Source organism: Filicampus tigris, chromosome 15 (genome assembly GCF_054856515.1).
Source record: "Filicampus tigris isolate MCC_2025a chromosome 15, RoL_Ftig_1.0, whole genome shotgun sequence".
Taxonomy (NCBI): Eukaryota; Metazoa; Chordata; class Actinopteri; order Syngnathiformes; family Syngnathidae; genus Filicampus; species Filicampus tigris.
The window spans coordinates 17,791,156-17,809,767 of NC_141231.1; the positions used below are offsets into that span (position 1 = coordinate 17,791,156).

The window sequence follows — 18,612 nt, forward strand, 5'->3', positions numbered from 1 at the left end:
ACTAATCATGCTGAATGACAATTGTCAACCATACAAAGTAATGAATGTTAACTGAATTTGACCTTTGCACAAGGTAAGACATAAATAAGCATGTGGATTTTTGGAAATTGGGTTTACATATTTTTTTCTGTATAACTAGTTTACAGTATATATCAACAAACATATAGCACCGTATATTTAAAAAAAAAACTGAATGCAATGCATGGGTACTTTGTTTATTAGAAAACCAAAATCAAGACTGACATCACTTGACAATTAACGCATACATAAGCAAAAGTAGGAACCTTTGATCTTTTTTATTTTTTTTTTGCATGGAACATTAAGTGACTTGTCATGAACTGTGTTGCCATCAAAGTTAAAAGTTCTGTCCAATAATATTGAAGCACTCGAAATGGTGGAATAAGTTGAACACAACTTCTCCACTTTGCTTCGCGACAAACTGTGTGTGTAGGGAGTTGGCAAGACACAAAAGCACGTGGAATGGATGCATTACGTGTCGTGCAGAACAAACCGATTTGTCGCATCATTATTAAAGTCCGTTCCCTGGCAGCTGTGCATCCAGCACAAGCTTGCTGGTGGGAAGAAAAAGTCCTCTTTTTTTTGTAAAAAATTGGGAAAAATATGTTAAAAAGAAGAAATATGAATGGTCAGGCTTTAGCAATCGCTTTTCCAAAGCTTGATGGTTTTGTCGTTTTCGAGTGCCGCCGACGCAATGATGTTCTCTGTCGGGTGGCAGGCGGTCGAAATGACCACATCTGAAATTTCGAAAGGAAGGGCAAAACAAACACTTTATCAACACACTTTGTCTGACAGGGATTTTGAATTATTCTGCTGATATTTGTGTGCAGTACCTGTGTGGCCCTGTAGTTTCTGCACAATCTCCTTCGTCTGCAGGTTCCAGATGTACACCATGTTGTCCTCAGAGCCAGAAACGATCCACTGCGAGATGAAGCGTATTTAGTCTCATGCAACCAGAACAAGAAAAAAAAAAAAAAAGTCCTCCGTTCATCTCACCTTTCCGCCTGTGACCGAGAAGTTGGCAAATACGCAGTACTTCTCATTTTTATGGCCCGTGTACGTCTTCAAGCACTGCAGAGTCAAGCGAGGCAGAGGAACAATTAAGTGGCCAACATGATTAATTCTATTTTACTTAAGGATAAAAAAAAACAAAATAAGAACAATCTCACCTTTCCTTTGCTGTAGTCCCACAGCTTCAGTGTGCTGAGGGGTTAAAATACAAAAGAATGTTAAAATTGAAAGTTCAACAAGAAAAAGGAACATAACACACAATCTGCCTGGACATGAGAAGTGCATGTTATTGCAGTGATACTTTATCACACCATCGCGGTATTGGGGGTTTTCGGATTCATGTTAAAATAAATCAATATGGAAAAACACACCTCTTAATGTTATGTCATTCATCAAGATTTTATGTGGACATGTAATAAAAAAGGCCTTTTTAATTGTATACAAATAGTTATCTGGAGTAACTGCAATGAGGCATGTTGTCCCCCCCAAAAAAAAAAAAAAATCACTATGAAGTGTAATAGATTGGTTACTCACTTATCCAGTGTCGCAGCCAGGATGTATTTCCCGTTGGGAGAAAACTTGACAAAGGACACGGGAGGGTTGTCGTCATCTAACATCAACGACACGAGTCAACATTTGCGGCAACGGTGACATTAAACAACTACTTCATTCATTTCAAAAACAACAATTGTGTCAACGTACCTATTAGTGTTTTTAAGCACTGCCCAGATGCTGTGTCCCAAATTCGGCTGGAGACAAAAGAATAAAGCTATTATCATTATCATATACAGTACATCATTTATATTTATTCGTCGTAATAGTGACGTGTTGCTTTTGAAAGTCTAGTCTCATTCTCACCAGAGTCCGTCGTAGCTGCTGGAGACAATCAGGGAGCCGTCTCTATTGAAATGAACCTAAAAGGAGCGATACAGATGATCCAATTACATCTATTCATCATTTCTTTCTTCTGAGCCTGACCATAAAATCCATGCAAGGGTCCTTACAGCAGAGACGGGGTCCGAATGGGCGGGCAATGTTTTCAAACACTTCCCGGTCTTCACGTCCCATATTCGAACACTCTCGTCAAACTAGGAACAAGTAAGAAGAAAAAAAAAAAAAATGTGTTAAGCACAAATTCCTTCACTTGCTGGTGTTTTATGAGCTTAAAAAAAAAAATGCTTGTACTCACTGATCCCGACACAATAAGATTGGACTGCGGGTTGAAGTTGCAGCAGAACACGTAGTTGCTGTGACCTTTCAGGGTCTTTAAGCATTTTCCCTGTGGACACAGAGAGGGAGAATTATTGTTCCAATTCAAAACATTGACCCCAACCCATATGCACGCACACAGATAGTAAATAAAAGGCCGAGTGATCCATCTAAGATGGCACGATGCTGATTCAGCAGATATTCAGCCCCAATAGTAAAACATTGTCTTGACGCACTCGCAAACTAACGCTGTGATCACTCTGAGCCCAAACGCTAGCAGGGCCCAAAAATAAGCAGGCCCTTGCGCTTCACTGTTTTGTGATAATCATCAGAAAACCTATTGCGGCAAGGTCGCCCCACACAGACGACGGAGGCCTGAGGATTTACCGAGCTGACGTCCCAGATCTTCAAGGTCTTATCGTCCGACGCAGACACCAGGAGGTTGGAGTCGGACGACCAGGCCACGTCCGATATGCCCTGTGGATTCAGACCAAACGTGCTGTGAAGGGCGCCCGTTTGTATGTGTTCATTTAGTCGGTACGAAACTAAAGACGAATGGTAAGTCCCAAGTGCTAACCTTCAAGTTTCAAGCAAGTGTGGCAAAAAAAAAAAAAAAAAAAAAAAAAAGTCAGGTCCCCCACCGTGTGTTGATTTGCATTAGTTAACGGGCAGATCTGCCACATCAAATATGGCGTCCGCGTTGACCTAATACAGCAATGCGTGAACACACTCAAAGGGAAGTCATGTATATGTGACAATGGCATATTCACAAAGTACTTTTAATGGTCCTAAATAAGTCTTCACGTCATCCATATCTTTCTTGTCCCTTGACAAAGTTAACTTAGTGTTTGGCCAGCTCTGGGTGAGCTAACTTTGTGAAGCTAACGTAGTTCAGCTGCATCTGTCGGATCGATTTAAACGTCTTAAGTCTCTGTGTCTATTCTCCTTAAGTTTGCAAACGTTGCATGCGGCCATACACTTTTTGCACTAAGTTATCAAAAACATGAACCTGAATACAAAAGTTATCGTCGTCGGAGCTCCTTTCATGATACTCGCTTCTTCTGCACTCCTCCTAACAGATGCTGGCAGATTGACAGGTTTGCCAATGACGACACAAAAATAAACACAAAATCAAGCCTAGCCTCGGTTAGTGATAGGCTTTGGCACGTTCCGACTTCTGCACAATTTTGCGTTACGTCACTGACTGAGCGCCTAAAGATGTTAATGGTGTTCAACTTACAAGTTTGTGTCCTGATATGGTTTTTTCAAACTTGCCGTCATAAGCGCCCCAGATTTTGATGAGTTTATCAGCAGCTGCAAACAGAAAAGGCAAGTAGGTATCCACAGGTTGTTTTAGGAACGTGAGTGGAAATAGTGAGGAGCTTTGAGTCAAGCCGGCTGAAGAACTTACAGGAGCTGGCAAGCCACTCTCCACTGGGACTGAACTTGACAGAGGAGACGGCTTTAGTGTGGCCTGCTAGTGTAAACTTCAAGCCGTAGTTGGGCTTGGCAGGAGTTGACTGTAAATGAATGTACAACAGATAAATCGCTGAATACAAAGAAAACAATGCAACTTGGTTGTTTTGTCGCCATTGTATTGACGTTAGGCCAACCTTGTTCTGAGTGGAAGATGCTGTCGTCGCCACTGGAGGTTTGGTGTCCGTCTCTGGCTTCTTGTCTTCTGTTGCCATGGCAGTGGAGCAAGCATCAACTGTGCACTGTCAGTAGTGTAGCGGAGTGGCATTTGTCATTACAGCATCAACTACAGTTCCTCACTCAAAGACATAAACACAGTTCAGACACACAGCCGCAACTTCGATCTGTGCAACTAGTTCCCAAGCTGCACGAGACAGTTTTTTTAATGCCACATGGGTTGATAATCGTTTAGAAACTGAAACATTTTTTTTCCCGAATAAACCTGGAAATGAAAACCCATTGGCTCACTGCTATTTCGGGTGTCTCACCGGAAGTTGCGGCCATCATCCTTTCTACGTCAGCACCCCCAGGAAAAAAGATGGATGACATTGGTTAACTTACAGCACCGCCACGAGACCGTTTTGGAGCAAACTACAATTTTAGTGTACGCACAATCAAATAAAAGTGTTGCACAAACCAAAGCCGTAGCCGGAAACTGAAATACCATCAAAGAAAGTCAACCATTCAGGCTAACAAGCTATGCTAACACTACAACCTCGCTGTTACACCACGTTTGGCATATAAACAAACGACAATGATGGCAGTTTAGCACTTTCTGAATGTACACTTAGATGCAATAGCAGAAAGCTGCTCGCCGTCATGGAGCCCACTGCTGGCCATGCACGCATAGTGTTGACAAACTTGAGTTAGCCACTATGGAGCGGCCCTCACTGCACACAATGAGGCGTCTACGTGAATCAATACTCACGGGGATTTAACGGAGTTTCGGCGTCCGGTTGCTGCTCCTCATACAACACTGTTAATAATATGTGCACGTATTTGAGCGTTCGGACAATTAAGGTGAATCGAACCGGCTCACGTCTGTACGTTTAGTATCAACGATCTGCGAGGAAAAGCGGGGAATGTGCTGCAGCAGTGTTGCTCGCAGCGCATGCGCGATTACCTCACGAGCTACGGACAGCCAGGAGAGACATAACGCTGTTAAAAGGGACTATAGGGATTTTATTGCAATTTCTCATGGCACTGTATGGGCCAGTAAGGTGAGCGACACAGTAGGTCACCTTGAGCGATCAGAGACAACAGGTACATAATATACTCCACTCAATTATAGACCGGGCTTATTTGGTAGCAGGCCTACACTTGCCTTACTGTTTTCCAATTGCTATCTCCTGAATTAGTCACTCCCTCAATGATCATGTTAAGTGTCTGAATTTCCACCACATCTATTTTACCTAAAGTATGACCGAAATTGGGTCCCCATTTGAAGCAAATCACCTCACAAAAATATTGCCATCTCAAACTTCACAGATACAAAGTTTGATGCTCGACAAGGCTGAAACCAGAATTTTCAAACCATTTCTGTGACATCGTAATGAATTTTGAGCCATGTACAGTAATTATAGTTTTGAAAAAACACACAAATCTAAGTTTAAATCATAGTTGGAATTAAATAAGAGGGGTTGTGTGGAACCCATTTGAAGACCACTTTTGCTGACCAGCAGAGATTCTCAGTCATTACAAAAGAACAATATACAACTTGTTTAAATTGTTTGTACTTGTAAGAAAGGTGCAAAATTCTGAGGTATGCTGTTAATGCCATGAGGCCAGGAAAGTCAGTGTGATTTTGAAATCCTCATCTAAACCCAAATAAAATACAAAGATCCATCATTCAAAACATTTTTATTCAGATTTTTGTTCATTGTTGTGCCTTTGTATGTCATTGTCACGACTTAACAGGGTTACACAAACAGTGATTCGGGTTAACAATTAACAAACATCCTATTTAGCTACTAATTACTTTGTTTTACATGAACATTGTAAAGATGCACATGTTGCTAAGACACCAAGACCAGCATTAGCTTGACAAGCTTGCTAATGTTAAGCCTGTTTTGATTCAATAATTTCATTCACTTTGTGAATATCTGGCATCCCACGGGGATACATTGCTTTGTCTTGTTTTTGGGGTGTAAGCATGACTTAGGTAAAAGCTTTATTTGGAACATCTTCACACCCTTCCATCTTGTGTTTTGAAACTCAAGCGAAAATCCAGAGGACGTGGATTGAATACATTGTTGTTATTGGTGTTCTAATTAAAAACAATACAGTAAAATACTAAAACATATTTGCTTTTTTTTTACACATTTAAATGTATTTACATACTTTAAATAACAAACATCCAGCTGTTTTGGACACAGTGATACAAAAGAGCTGCCTGCAGCACCAGCAACTAGCATAAATTGACTAGGCACACCCCAGCATATGTAAGACTTTGTCTGCTATACGCATTTTTTCAGACTCGTCACTGGTTTGTGGAGTTGGAGTTTCTCCTGGAGAATCTGGCTCTGGAACAGAAAAAGACAAAAGGCATCATTCCATTTGTACTTTGACTGCCTTTTTATTCTTTATCGAGTAAAATGTGGTTAGCCAACTTTGATTCAAAGAACCTGCTTGGAGGCCATTATAAATAAGGTGACACAGCATTGATAGGTTGTGCGGAATTTGTTGGTGAATTTCACACCTGCAATACTGGCGGCTGTTGTGACACTGCGCCTTCTCCTCTTGTTGCCCTATACACAAAAATGAGTTGTTTATTTGGGGGAGGTCTACTACCAGCTAATACATTTTGAAAAGTGGCAGTTGGGGCTCACATAGTTGTCACTGCTGGACCACTCCGGATACATCTGAGAATGGAGTTTTTTCTCAGCATCAGCAATCTTATAATATTTCGCCTGTCCCTCATCAGTCAGCAACTTCCACTGTGGACATGAAAAAAATACACATTTGTACCCAATAATTCTGCTTATAAATGTATTCAGAGGTCAAAGGTGGGAGCAAGCACGCTCACCATGTGCCCCAGGACAGTATTGACAGAAGCACTGTCTTTCAAATTCATCTGTGCCTTTACATGTTGTCTCTGCTCCTTCAGAAAACACATAAAGGCGTTGGGTGGCTTCTTGACATACGGCTGGTCTGCATCCCGTATGCGCCGGCGCCTTCGTTTTCTTCTGATGTACAGAAAACAAAAACTCAGGTTACCTTTGTGCGGAACAGAGTAAAGCTTTGTGCTAACTCTGTCATGTCCAGTTGTTTGTTATCTGTTTTTAGTCCTGTCTTTTATGTCGTCAAGTGTTGTCAAGTCATGTGTTGAAATAAAGCTAAACCTAGTAACCAATTCCTGTTTCTGACACTTTACTTCCTGCCCTCATTATGGTGCTTGGTATCTCGTATCTTGACATGTCTTGAAAAAGCCTGTTTTTATGCTTGCCCTTTGTTCTTGCTCCAGAGAGCCCTCATTTCTTTGCTTCCTAAATGAGTTTGTCCCTCCAGTTCATGCTATGATCTTTTGTTGCGACATTTGTTCCTAGATTCTCAGTTGTTACTTTTCTTGTAATGTTTTTCCCTGTGATGTTAATCTAGGAAAACAAATGCAACAATGCATTCAATGATTGTAATTTTTCGAAATTCAAGGCACAACCAGTTCAACAAGGAAATTTGTTTTGCTTCCAGGTATCACTGGGTTAGGTTTGTAAAAAGCAACTAAACCCAAGATGTCAAAACTTTGTTATATTTTAAATGTGCAGGTCTTCTTTATCAATGTGTACTTAAGTCTAAAATATGATTAAAATATCGCATCAACCCTCCTACATTTTTGTCTTTTCAGTCATCAGACTTAAGTTGGTAGACTAGTCAACAACGACAAGCTACAATCGATGAGATCCATTTATATAGCCAGCTAATGGCGATCACGCTGACTAATTCTGTTTTTCCTCATCGGCGATGCTGTTATTGATTAAAATTGGGAAAATACAGCTCAATTCGCTGGTATACCCGGTTGGCTGTGGGTGGATGGTTGCGCGACACGTGTGGTCGGCAAAATGGCGGACTGCTTTTCAAAGGCCGTTTAATGGGCGAAAATGAATTTGCGTTTACCCTTTGACGCTGACTGCTATTGGTCCATTTTTAACAAACCATGCTTGCTCAAATGTGTTGTACATAAGGCAATGCGATACTGTAGTTGTGATGTCATTTCCGGTCTGTAGCTGATGATGATTTTTAAAGCGATTTTAAAGTCAAGTCAAAAATTCTCTTTACAACATGTTCTATGTGCCTCTGCTAGTGTAAATATGATATTCTGACTAATATTCATATTCATGGAATATGAATTAAGCAGCAAAATGTGCTTACTATCGACTGAAAATGACATCACAGAACTATTTGGAAAGTCAAATTGAATCTTTATGCTACCATTACATCAAAAGTAGCTTTTTAAAGATTTTACAAATTCTACCCATGCAAAGTGTTTCTACAACAATTGAACATTTATTTCAATTTAAAAGCTTTAAAAATTTTGGACTTGACTTTCCTTGAACTCATTCACTGTCATTGACGAATTTACGTGCGCCCTCCTGAAGTTGATTAATTTTCATTCCGCAAATGCAGTATTAATCAAGAGTGCAGTGTTTTGACTAGTGCTGGCACATACACTGTATTCTTGAAAAAAAATGTTGGGTTAAGTTCCCCATTAAACCATGACCCTTTGTTTCAAAATCCAAAGTCCTTACATATGAGCAGCTGCTGCCATGGATTACCTGTAACAAACTGCATCAGCTCACTTAACCATAAGTTGCAATCGTCACAAAACTGATTTTTTTTTTTATTTTTTTTTTTTAATGAGCCCACTTCTACCAGTCATGAGAGATTCACTTGAAGTAAGTCTTACTTTGTGCATGTTATTGGGGGAGCAGCAAAGACAGGTGGGCCACCAATGTGATAGACCACCCCTCCGTTCCTATATGGATAAAGGAAAACAATTTGAAAACATATTTGAAATTGCTTTGATAGTGTCTGTCCACTTGAAAAGGCGCATGCATGAAAATGATTCTTACTTTGAGTTGGAACTCATCGGAGCAGCGTAGACAGAAGGGCCTGTCATCTGAAACATGTCTCCTCCATTCCTATATTGATGTAAAGGGGAAGTCGACCTAAAAAATGTACACGCATATGTTCCATGCAGCCCCACTAGTCGGAACACGGCATTCTGAATAATGTTGCGTTTGTGAAATATTGGTTAAGCAATAAAATCCACCCGTTTTCGTCCATCTCATGGGGCGGCCATTTTGCCTCTTGTCGTCGACAGTCATGGCGCAGCTTCAGAAAACAGCTGTTCCGTAATTGGTTGTTACCTGAGGCCTGAGCATCTGCGATGTCATTTTCAGTTGACAATAATGACAAATGCCCGCCCCTCAGACGTCTAAAACACAAGTGCTTTTTGTTTTTGCTGCTTAACTCATATTCCACAAACGCAGTATCAATCAGAATTACATGTTTCATCAAGTGAAGGTGCAAAGAATTCTTTGGGGGTTGACTTCCGCTTTAAGTGGTAGGTTTGAAACGGGGTGTGGATGTCTTGAAAATGTCTTCTCTATATATGTTACTTACAGCATCCCAGGTGGACACCAGTTGGAGCTCTCGGGCAGTGACCGTCCAGGTACAGAGATATTCTGGTTGTGCAAACATACAGAAGAAGTTAGTTGTCAAATAGCCACAAGGCGACAGCATGCTCCCCTCCAGCTCAGCCACACTAAGCTTTTCGAGTGGAATACCTAGAATTGATTCCCCCTACTTTAAAACGATCCAAAAAGATTGAGGAATGCACGTATACAAACAAACCCTTCATTTGCTCTTGCGAGACTCTTTACATCGAGCTAAACACGGGTTACTATCTATCATGCACTCACCTGAGAGCCACCTGCCTGACTTTTGATGTCAAACGCGTGCATGCCATATGGATTTGACTGCGGTCCTGCCATCATCTGACCTGGCTGCGCAAAAGCTGAACTGGGCGGGACGCACCCACTGTAGCCTCTGTTGTGACCAGTGACCAACTGACAGTGGGTGTCAAACCTGAGCCAAGAAGGCACAGGAGGTGGACAGCTTGCCGTGGTACACACCATACCGCTGACCACCTCCAGGAGAGTGGAAACAATTTCCTCCCACTTGAGTTCTGCTACAACTTTCTCAAATTCTGCCCTGAGCTGCTCCATACTGTCAGAACTAGCTCCTTCTGACCCTATTCCTTGCCTCTCCTCTGCCTCCTGAAGAATGACAACGGCCGGCTGAAGACTATTGGGCTCCTGTGACACATCAATATGAAGCTGCTGTTCAGACACTTTTATGAGTCACATCACATCATAGATCACAGATAATAGTGGGCTTGCTTTACTCAAAGACAACTATAGGAATATTGGGCAGAGAGCAGTGATTTAAGGCTAGGGGGGAAAAAATATTGATTGCAATGCCATTGGTGGAATGAAAATGGTTTGTCCTTTTTAGAACAAGGCAACACATTTGGTAACTTAAAATTGACGACAAAATTGGGCAGAGAGTAGTGATTTAAGGTTGGGGGGGGGGGAAATATTGATCGCAATGCCATTGATGGAATGAAAATGGTTTGTCCTTTTTAGAACAAGGCAACACATTTGGTAACTTAAAATTTAAGACAAAATGGGCATCGTATGCCTCATCATAAGGCAGTAGGGGCATCCCAGCCCAAAATTTATTTTACTGTTATTATTATTGATCATACACGTATTTATAACACATTTTGATAACACATTTCGGTAGGTCACGAAAATTTGGGAGGGGGTATTTTAATTATTTTCAAGGAGGTGAACTGTTACCTGTGGATGAGTTGGGGAATTAACAGATTTTCACATCATTATTCATATCATTATCACTATTATTGTTATCACATATGGTTATCATTATTATGTAATATTCGTTCTCATCATCATCATCATCATTATTAATATTTTATTATTTGCGGTTATTCCGTTGCACATCCGTTGTGTTTATTTTGTCACCCTCGTTGCTTAATTGTATGGCAGCGGGGTTAGTCATCCCAATTTAGAGACAACAAATTATTGACTTTGTCTTTATCAAACAATGTCAAACCTGATCTGACCTATATCAGCATAAGAAAAAAAGAAAAAAATAATAAACAATAACAATGCCAGGTTCCAATGACGTGACATCAAGGTAAAGTACAGCGAGAACTCTCCAGAAGTCGCGTTGCTTGGATACAGAGAGCAAACGCTGACCTCTAACCAGGGAAATGAAGACGTGGGAAATTAAAAAGAAAAACTAAATATAAATGCGGTGAGGAAATTGCATTTCAAATTATGAAATTATACCGCTGCTATTTCTACTTAGCGGTCAGCTGACCGCTCAAATACGTAAAAATAAGTCACGTTACTTACAAGTGCGATCAGCGACTCATCATTTCTCCAACTTGAAGTTGTCACCAATGTGTCTCAGTTGCTCTGCATGTGAAGATTTTTCGTATCTCGGCTCACAACTGTCTGCTATGGAAAGTGATCCTAAAATGAGACACCAGACAGAACAAAAACTGTCATATGAAAGCCTAAACGTATCACATAGAAATATGCGTTGCGAGGCAACCACACACCACGAGGATTTCCGTTTCCTGTTTTTTTTTTTGTCTTGTTTGTTTTTGTTTTTTGTTTTTTTAATCGATGATTATTTCAACTATCCTAACTTCGTTGTAATAATCCACCGCATTTTACCTTTTCAAACTAGTGAATGAATGAAAAATCAACTCATTTTAGAACTAAATGAACCAAATACGTATTATATGAGAATGTAACGGTTTTACAAATGGCGTTCTAAAATAGTCGGAATTAAAATTGTTGGGTCCAAAGATACCGGGGGAAAGGAGAAGGGTATGCGCGGCTTGCGGCGACCTTGACGATCACGGGATTCTCCATCCTCGACGCTCACCGAGCGGAAGTGGCCCGACGAGGCGGCTTGTCTTCAAAATTAGAAAATGGAGTCTGCACAATTTGAGTTTAGATATAGATGATATTAATTTACGTTAACCTGCCACGTTACCATGTGAACCAAAATAACAGCATGGCGTCACGGGTAAATTGTTATCTGCATATTTTTCGATAGACTTAAGTTATCTGTAGAATTTTAGGTTGACCGAATTGATGTTGGGGGATTTTAATGCTTCTGAATTGTTTAATTCATGTCTAGGCACACGTCACAATTTTCTTGAAGAGTAATAGGACGATAGACCGAAGAGATGCACAACGTGCTGCAAGCTCTTCCACTGTCCCATTTGTCCGGCAAGCCCTGATGTGAATCAGACGTAAAGAAGCATGTGGAAGTCTATGTTGCTTTGTCAGATTTTTTTTTAATAAGTTGTTTGTTTGCAAGCAAGTCAGTTTAAAACAATCAACACAACCTACTAATACAAACTTTTTCATATTAGTTGTAAATGTGGTTTGAAATTATTCAGTTGAACAATACCTAAACAGACACTCACAATCAAATGTAAACCTGTGTTTAAAGAATCATTTCTCAATTAATTTCAGGATCGCCTATCATTGTAATCATCATTGACATTCCCATGTTTACCAATGCTATTTAACACAGCCTAGTTTTTATTTAGAAATATTTTTTGTTTATGAATTGGAAACCTGTTCTTTAAATAAATAGTATATATCGGCATTCGAATCTGCACTAGTTTGCTACATGTCATAGGCTAAGATTTTCAATAGATTTTCCCCTAAATGAGGTTCCATAATGAGCCTCCGAGACCAAAGGAGGCGCTGTAATACTTTTAATGTGTAACGCCACAGTGATACTGAGAAGAGTCAGAAACGCCAAGAAACTTTCCATTTACCAAATAGATTCAAACATAAATATTTCTTTTCATCGACCATGCATGCTGACTTTGAAATGAACTAACCGCCCCCTGATCGTGCCTTCGAGGTAATGTTATTAAAAAAGGTTTCGTTTTACTTCGAAAGTGAAACGAAAGTGATTTCCCCGGTTTCTCTTCTCTGCTCCAACGGGAGAAACACGTGTCGTAATGTGCAGGTAGATGATGCTTCTGTGTACTGCTCAAGACATGATGTGGTAATTCTTAAAAGAAACGCCGTGTCGAAGGCGTTTTGGACATTGTGCACTGTAGCCAAGCTATGCTTACAATAATACAGCCAGGTACGTTACAATGCATCATGTGTGCCCTTAACCTTATCTGCGAGGTCTAGGTGAATGCTAATAAAGTATTACTGTTATTCGACCGGAATGCCGACATGTGTGTTCGATGTTACCCATCTAATGTAACGATAAAGACCAACAAAATATCTGAAACGCCTTTCAGGGGGCAGTCGTAATGTAAAGAAGCCTAACGTCGCTTAATGTTAGTAAACTACAACCATTTTCCACCAGAATTAATGTGCACATCTCTACCTTTGCCCACATCAATCTAAAAATATCAAAACGATTGTGCCAAAAAAATCGATTTTATGGATGTCACGGTCTTCCTCTCCATATCACTACACCTTAATGTCCATTCATAAAATCCAACATATTGAGAGAAGCATTTTGATCTTTTCAGAGATTGAAGTGGGCATACGTTGAGATGTGCTTGTGAATTTTCGTGATGATTTTCTGACATTAACTAATGTTATGCTTTTTCACATTGTGTTTTAGACTGTCCCAATTTCAGTACAGGTATAATGCAGTGTGTTCTACCCCACTGTAATTAACAAGCAGTCATGAATAAGTGTACAAATGAGTGCTGACTTTTGTTGGTAGTCTAAATTTAGTTTATCAGTCACATTGCCTTATACATTTTTTTATTCCAGTAGGTTATATACTGTGTAGCCCAAAGAAGAGCGATGCAACAAAAAAAAAAAATGGCTGCAGTTTTCTTTTACCACACAGAAGACAGCAGCTGTGCAATTTGCAGAAAATAATCCAAACAGCAGCGGCTGTTTTAAATCATTTTCTGATCTTGCACTTAAAGATCATGCCATCGGACACGGATCCACCTGCAGCGCAAGTTGAGAACCCCCCACCGCCTGAGGTCACAAATGCCCGCAAGTTAGGCCGAAGGACCAACCAGCTTCAGTTCATGCGGGGTGTTGTCGTCAAAGCTGTGTGGAAGCACCATTTTGCCTGGCCTTTTTACCACCCTGTCGATGCTGTGGCACTTAAATTACCGGTGAGTACTGTGAATGTATACCAGGTAATTTCTGTGTAATGTATAATTTACTTATTCATTCATCTGCACATTATGTAAAACCGCGACAAAGTCTGAACGTAATTAGAATGTTGTCTTGCCCAACAAATTATGTTTGAGTAATCAATTCCTAAAACCTTGCAGTTGTGTGCAAACACAAGTTACATCACTTAAGCTTTCTATCAATTAGGATTATCACACCATCATAACCAATCCTATGGACTTGGGAACCATCAAACAGCGACTGGAGAACAACTACTATTGGAGTGCCACCGAATGTTTGCAGGACTTCAACACCATGTTCACCAACTGCTACATTTACAACAAGGTGAGCGAGACGCATCTCGTTGGAGCTCGCTGTTTTTGCCTCTCAACTGCTCTGAGATATGCCCTCACGCCATCTGCTCCTTTAGCCCACAGATGATATTGTGCTGATGGCTCTGGCCTTGGAAAAGATTTATTTGCAGAAAGTTGCACAGATGCCTCAGAAAGAAGTGGAGCTGTTGCCTCATCCAGCCAAAGGGAAAAGTAAAAAGAAAAGTTCAGGTATGTGATGGTCTGACGCTCGCCATATTTTTGCACTGGTGGGCACTATGAGAGGTGATTTTACTTTAGGCCTGAATCTGCAGTAGCAAACCTTCACAGATATTTACAAAAAATAGGCCTGGGGAATAAACCCAATTCAACATTTGTTTCTTAGCTAATAATGTGCAATACATATTTTTGCCCAACTCTGACCTTAATGCAGTACTGAACTTAGTTTGACTGTTAAAAGTCTAGACCAACCCGAAGAGGGTTCACATTTGGGATGATAATAAAAGGAAAAAAAAATGCTTTTGAGACATTTGTCAGTGAAGCGTTTATAGATTTGCTTGCATTAAAAGACCAGCCCTCTGATTTTTATTATAAACAAAAGAACATGAACATTAAGGATGAAAACAATTAATTTAATCCTCCTATTGTAGAGATGGGCAAATGAAGCAAAAATGTCCATCGCACTGGCCTTTATTTTTAAACCAAGAGCACCATCTAGAGGAGTAAAAAATATCCCAAATGCTTCATGAAGCTTCATTTTCCCATCACTTTTCGGTTTCATTTGTACAGATATTTTTTTTCAGGAAAATTTCAAAATGTGTCATTGACCAAAAACTCCTATTTGATCACTTTTTGTATCCTCGGCCCAGTAAATGGCTTCGATTTCTAGTTCTAGGGTTCCCACGGATTCTTAACAAGTCGTAAAAGGCATTCAATCCAGCAATCGATGAACAAGGGCTTGATTGGCATTAAAATGTCTTCAATCAATCTTCCCAAAGTTTTAAAAATGAAGAATATTGCAACAAAATAGGATCAAACCTCAAAATTAACATTCTTTGAAAAGAAATCACTCTCTTGGTAGCATCGTGCAGTCCCGATAGAGGGACCAACAAAACAGTGTTGTGGTTTTAATCGGGACGCTGCAATTTTGGACATTGAGAGCATTGTAAAGCTCGCCTTCAATTTCATTTCAAATGGAATGACAAAGTCTTGAATTTAGTGTTCACAAATTTGTGTGAATTTATGCACGCAGGTGGGCAGGAAGCGACTGCGTCTCTTTTAGATACGTCCCTACAGTCAAAGCACACTGGCTCCAATTCACCTTCAAATCTCACAGTGGCATCACAGGCCAACATTGTATGTCTTTTTCTTCCTGCGGCATATCTTAGCTTGTTTACATCTTGACGACTGACTTTGTCATTTCATTTGGCCGATAAAGAAGCAAGGCCCGAAGAAGAGGAGCAATTCAGCCGTTGACGCGACCGGCCCGAATGAGTCACCGGAAAGCAAAAGATGGGAAACGCCAGAGCGTTCCCTCCTCCTTTCTGCCGGCGACATCAGCGAAAAAGCGTTGGCGCTTCAAGACGCTGAGACCACCCAGCTGAGCAAACAACTCCGATACTGCGAGGAAATCCTGAAGGAAATGCTCTCCAAGAAGCACGCGGCGTACGCCTGGCCTTTCTACAAGCCTGTGGATGCCGAGGCCTTGCGGCTGCACGACTATCATGACATCGTCAAATACCCAATGGACCTCAGCACTGTCAAGGTATTACGTCACGTATTCAGTTCGACCAAATGGTGACGTCGATTTCAGCAAAGGCTGTCATCACTCACAACTCCCATTTCATTGCTAGGAAAAACTGAACGGAGGAGAGTACCAGGATGCTCAAAGATTTGCCGCGGACGTCAGGTTAATTTTCTCCAACTGCTACAAGTACAACCCGCCGTACCATGAAGTTGTCGCTCAGGCCAAAAAGCTTCAGGTACTCTCGGCAGAATATCCCGCAGTTCAACGCCCAAGTTCTCGGATTCACTCCCGGCTGTTTGCTTCAGGGCGTGTTTGAGAAGAGGTTTGCTAATGTTCCAGACGAGCCCATCACGAGCACCCCGCAGGTGACCTCCCGTCCGGTTCTTAACGGGCTGAGCGCGGCGGTCTCCTCCGCTCCGGAGACGTCGAATGAAAAAGCCACACCGCTTGGAGAGTTGCAAAAACAGGTGGGTCAAGTGTCGGTCGTTTCAAAGGTTCATTGAAGACTCTAAAAAGTGTCTGCCGGTGTAAATGGTTGTTGATCCCTTCACTCATCAAGGGACACCATAACTATGATGTGGCCCGTGACAAAAATGAGTTTGACACCCCTGGTCTACTAGCTAGGATTTTTTTCCTTGGGGCGGGCCAATGGGCGGGCCAAAGATATTTCAGTGGGTCCACACAACAACACCCCCCCCCCCACCCCCCACAAAAAAAAATTACTTTCAGAAACACTGATCAAAATTCATTATATGTTCTATAGGGGGGAGAAATTCCCAAAAACGGAAAATACCCCAAATTCAGTTATCTCCTCTGGCACCTGGGGAATCCAAGCTTATTTCTGGGAGGCATTAGACAGTGCAACAAACATTTTTTTTTTGATACCGCGACAGATTTGACACATTTGCTATTCTTGTCCCGAGCGCTTGTGAACAACTGCGCCATATCATATTAATGTGTTTCCAATATGTTATTATATGTACTGTATGTATTAATCTTATTTAGCTGTATGAGAGATGGAAATATTGTACAAACTTCTAAATGATTTTGTGCAGTTTTTCCACATCCCTTCCAACTACAACCATGACGTTGTATATTGTGAAGCATTTTGTGTACTGAATCTCATTTTGTCATTGTGCTCATGAGTTAGCATACCCTGTCAGAATTTGTGAAATTTTGTGTGTGTGTGTGTTGGGGGGTCTTAACATTTTTCTTGGCTTTCAAAAAGATATACAGTTATCCAATCTAATAGATGATATAGCCTCGAAAAAAAAAAAAATGCCCAGAAGCATTACTCTAACTCAGATCTGTTTTGACGCAGCTTCAAGATGCTCACAAACAGCATACTATGCTCCCGGAAATCCCACCAAGGAGCAAGACTGACAGGCCACCAAGCAAAGGCCACACAAAATCTGTTCATATTGACGGCTCTAGGTAGGCCTATGTGTGTGTTTTTTTTCTTTTTTTTTTCATTCCTCTGAAAACGGACTGCGCAAAAAATGCATTTATTTATGCCGTCTTTGCTTTCAGGAGGTCCAAAAATGGAAGTGACAACTGCGATGAAGAATCTCTGCAAATGACATATGACGAGAAGCACCAGCTGAGCCTCGACATAAACCGACTGTCTGGTGTAAAGTTGGGCCAGGTGGTGCGCATCATCCAGACACGAGAGCCATCGATATGTGAAGCCAACCCAGACGAGATCGAGATCGACTTTGAGATACTGAAACCGTCAACTCTGCGGGAACTGCAGCAATATGTCCGTTGTTGTCTATGTAAAAAGTTCAAGAGATTTCAGAGTAAGTCAACAATCATTTTAATTGGTTGCTGCTTTGTAAAGATTTTTTTTTTGTAAGGCGACTCTGCTTCATTTTTATTTTCATTAACACAGGCAAGAGGTGTCAAGTCGGGTCTCTTCAAATGGAGAGCAGCAGCTCCTCAGATTCCGATGTCAACAGTTCTTTGGACTCCAGTTCAGAAAATGCTGACCCGTGAAAGTGATAGTTTTTTTTTTTTTTTTTTTTTTTTGGCTTTTGACTTGTCTCGATGATATATAGTACTGTATATATGATTATTTTTTTACATTTCAATAAAGACACTCACTTGTTGTACGGTGTAGATTGACTTTTATCAGACACTATGAATTTCATTCATGGAAACCTGCTCTGTTCACCTCTCAAAAATATATGTTAACATTCAATACAATACGTTTATATAGCACATTATACAATAGCTGTAACAGTGAGGACACACAGACATAAAGAGAACAAAGCAAAAAAAAAAAAAAAGTATAAATTGTATGACGATTATAATGTGACGTAAGGTGATCCAGAACATGGTTTATGCCTCGTTTGCTTTCTAAACTGCAGTTCTTGAATCAGCCAGAGAGTGGCGATAGTGCACCGTTTTTCCGAAGAATCCACCTGAAACTAATATTTAAAAATTGGAGGTGGCACATATTCTATGGTTTTATTTAGATGAACCCTGGTGATATTTTACTGTTATTACCGTTTCAATTTGGAATTACTGTTGCACAGTATTGGATTAATTAATAAATCAAGCATCTTTGGTGTGCGCAAATCAAGAGAGGAATTGATTA

The 18,612-nt window shown here is 40.6% G+C and overlaps 3 protein-coding genes across 9 annotated transcripts; 1 reads left to right on the forward strand and 2 right to left on the reverse strand.

The window, feature by feature from the left end:
• Positions 1-201: 201 nt before the first annotated feature.
• Positions 202-4,856, reverse strand: wdr5 (WD repeat domain 5). Its single transcript, XM_086054307.1, has 14 exons — positions 4,643-4,856; positions 3,852-3,956; positions 3,650-3,758; positions 3,479-3,552; positions 2,626-2,715; positions 2,219-2,308; positions 2,034-2,117; positions 1,888-1,943; positions 1,732-1,778; positions 1,564-1,639; positions 1,188-1,221; positions 1,015-1,089; positions 852-939; positions 202-755 (listed from the first exon to the last, which is right to left on the reverse strand). Exons 2-14 carry the CDS (start codon positions 3,927-3,929, stop codon positions 655-657), a joined length of 1,002 nt encoding a protein of 333 aa, XP_085910433.1. The 5' UTR covers positions 3,930-3,956; positions 4,643-4,856; the 3' UTR covers positions 202-654.
• A 701-nt stretch (positions 4,857-5,557) lies between these two features.
• Positions 5,558-11,776, reverse strand: LOC147135804 (uncharacterized). Of its 4 annotated transcripts, none has more exons than XM_086053990.1 (10): positions 11,620-11,776; positions 11,154-11,273; positions 9,633-10,028; positions 9,334-9,395; positions 8,781-8,876; positions 8,615-8,683; positions 6,740-6,899; positions 6,543-6,650; positions 6,413-6,461; positions 5,558-6,236 (listed from the first exon to the last, which is right to left on the reverse strand). In XM_086053990.1, exons 3-10 carry the CDS (start codon positions 9,936-9,938, stop codon positions 6,136-6,138), a joined length of 951 nt encoding a protein of 316 aa, XP_085910116.1. In that variant the 5' UTR covers positions 9,939-10,028; positions 11,154-11,273; positions 11,620-11,776; the 3' UTR covers positions 5,558-6,135. The 4 variants fall into 4 exon arrangements, with proteins under 4 accessions (XP_085910116.1, XP_085910118.1, XP_085910119.1 ...); XM_086053992.1 differs by having other exon boundaries at positions 11,658-11,744; XM_086053993.1 differs by lacking the exon at positions 11,620-11,776 and having other exon boundaries at positions 8,781-8,849; positions 11,154-11,329.
• On the forward strand, positions 11,437-18,092 carry LOC147135805 (bromodomain-containing protein 3-like). Of its 4 annotated transcripts, none has more exons than XM_086053986.1 (11): positions 11,437-11,838; positions 13,736-13,933; positions 14,142-14,279; positions 14,365-14,497; positions 15,519-15,622; positions 15,705-16,031; positions 16,120-16,248; positions 16,319-16,480; positions 17,335-17,447; positions 17,544-17,812; positions 17,905-18,092. In XM_086053986.1, exons 1-11 carry the CDS (start codon positions 11,773-11,775, stop codon positions 18,006-18,008), a joined length of 1,743 nt encoding a protein of 580 aa, XP_085910112.1. In that variant the 5' UTR covers positions 11,437-11,772; the 3' UTR covers positions 18,009-18,092. The 4 variants fall into 4 exon arrangements, with proteins under 4 accessions (XP_085910112.1, XP_085910110.1, XP_085910113.1 ...); XM_086053984.1 differs by lacking the exon at positions 11,437-11,838 and adding an exon at positions 12,404-12,801; XM_086053987.1 differs by lacking the exon at positions 11,437-11,838 and adding an exon at positions 12,407-12,693 and having other exon boundaries at positions 17,905-18,091.
• The last annotated feature ends 520 nt before the right edge of the window (positions 18,093-18,612 follow it).

What these genes read in the sequence shown, in the direction of transcription:
- wdr5 (XM_086054307.1), bottom strand. Translation starts at nt 3,929, where the DNA reads ATGGCAACAGAAGACAAGAAGCCAGAGACGGACACCAAACCTCCAGTG. An exon ending in AGCAGCTACGACGGACTCTG is followed by an intron (nt 1,779 to 1,887) that starts GTGAGAATGAGA and finishes TTTTGTCTCCAG; the next exon opens with CCGAATTTGGGACACAGCAT. An exon ending in GTGCTTAAAAACACTAATAG is followed by an intron (nt 1,640 to 1,731) that starts GTACGTTGACAC and finishes CGTTGATGTTAG; the next exon opens with ATGACGACAACCCTCCCGTG.
- LOC147135804 (XM_086053990.1), bottom strand. Translation starts at nt 9,938, where the DNA reads ATGGAGCAGCTCAGGGCAGAATTTGAGAAAGTTGTAGCAGAACTCAAG. An exon ending in GGTCCAGCAGTGACAACTAT is followed by an intron (nt 6,462 to 6,542) that starts GTGAGCCCCAAC and finishes TTTTGTGTATAG; the next exon opens with GGCAACAAGAGGAGAAGGCG. An exon ending in AACAGCCGCCAGTATTGCAG is followed by an intron (nt 6,237 to 6,412) that starts GTGTGAAATTCA and finishes TTTCTGTTCCAG; the next exon opens with AGCCAGATTCTCCAGGAGAA.
- LOC147135805 (XM_086053984.1), top strand. Translation starts at nt 12,697, where the DNA reads ATGTTATTAAAAAAGGTTTCGTTTTACTTCGAAAGTGAAACGAAAGTG. An exon ending in CTGTGGCACTTAAATTACCG is followed by an intron (nt 13,934 to 14,141) that starts GTGAGTACTGTG and finishes TCTATCAATTAG; the next exon opens with GATTATCACACCATCATAAC. An exon ending in AAAGTTCAAGAGATTTCAGA is followed by an intron (nt 17,813 to 17,904) that starts GTAAGTCAACAA and finishes TCATTAACACAG; the next exon opens with GCAAGAGGTGTCAAGTCGGG.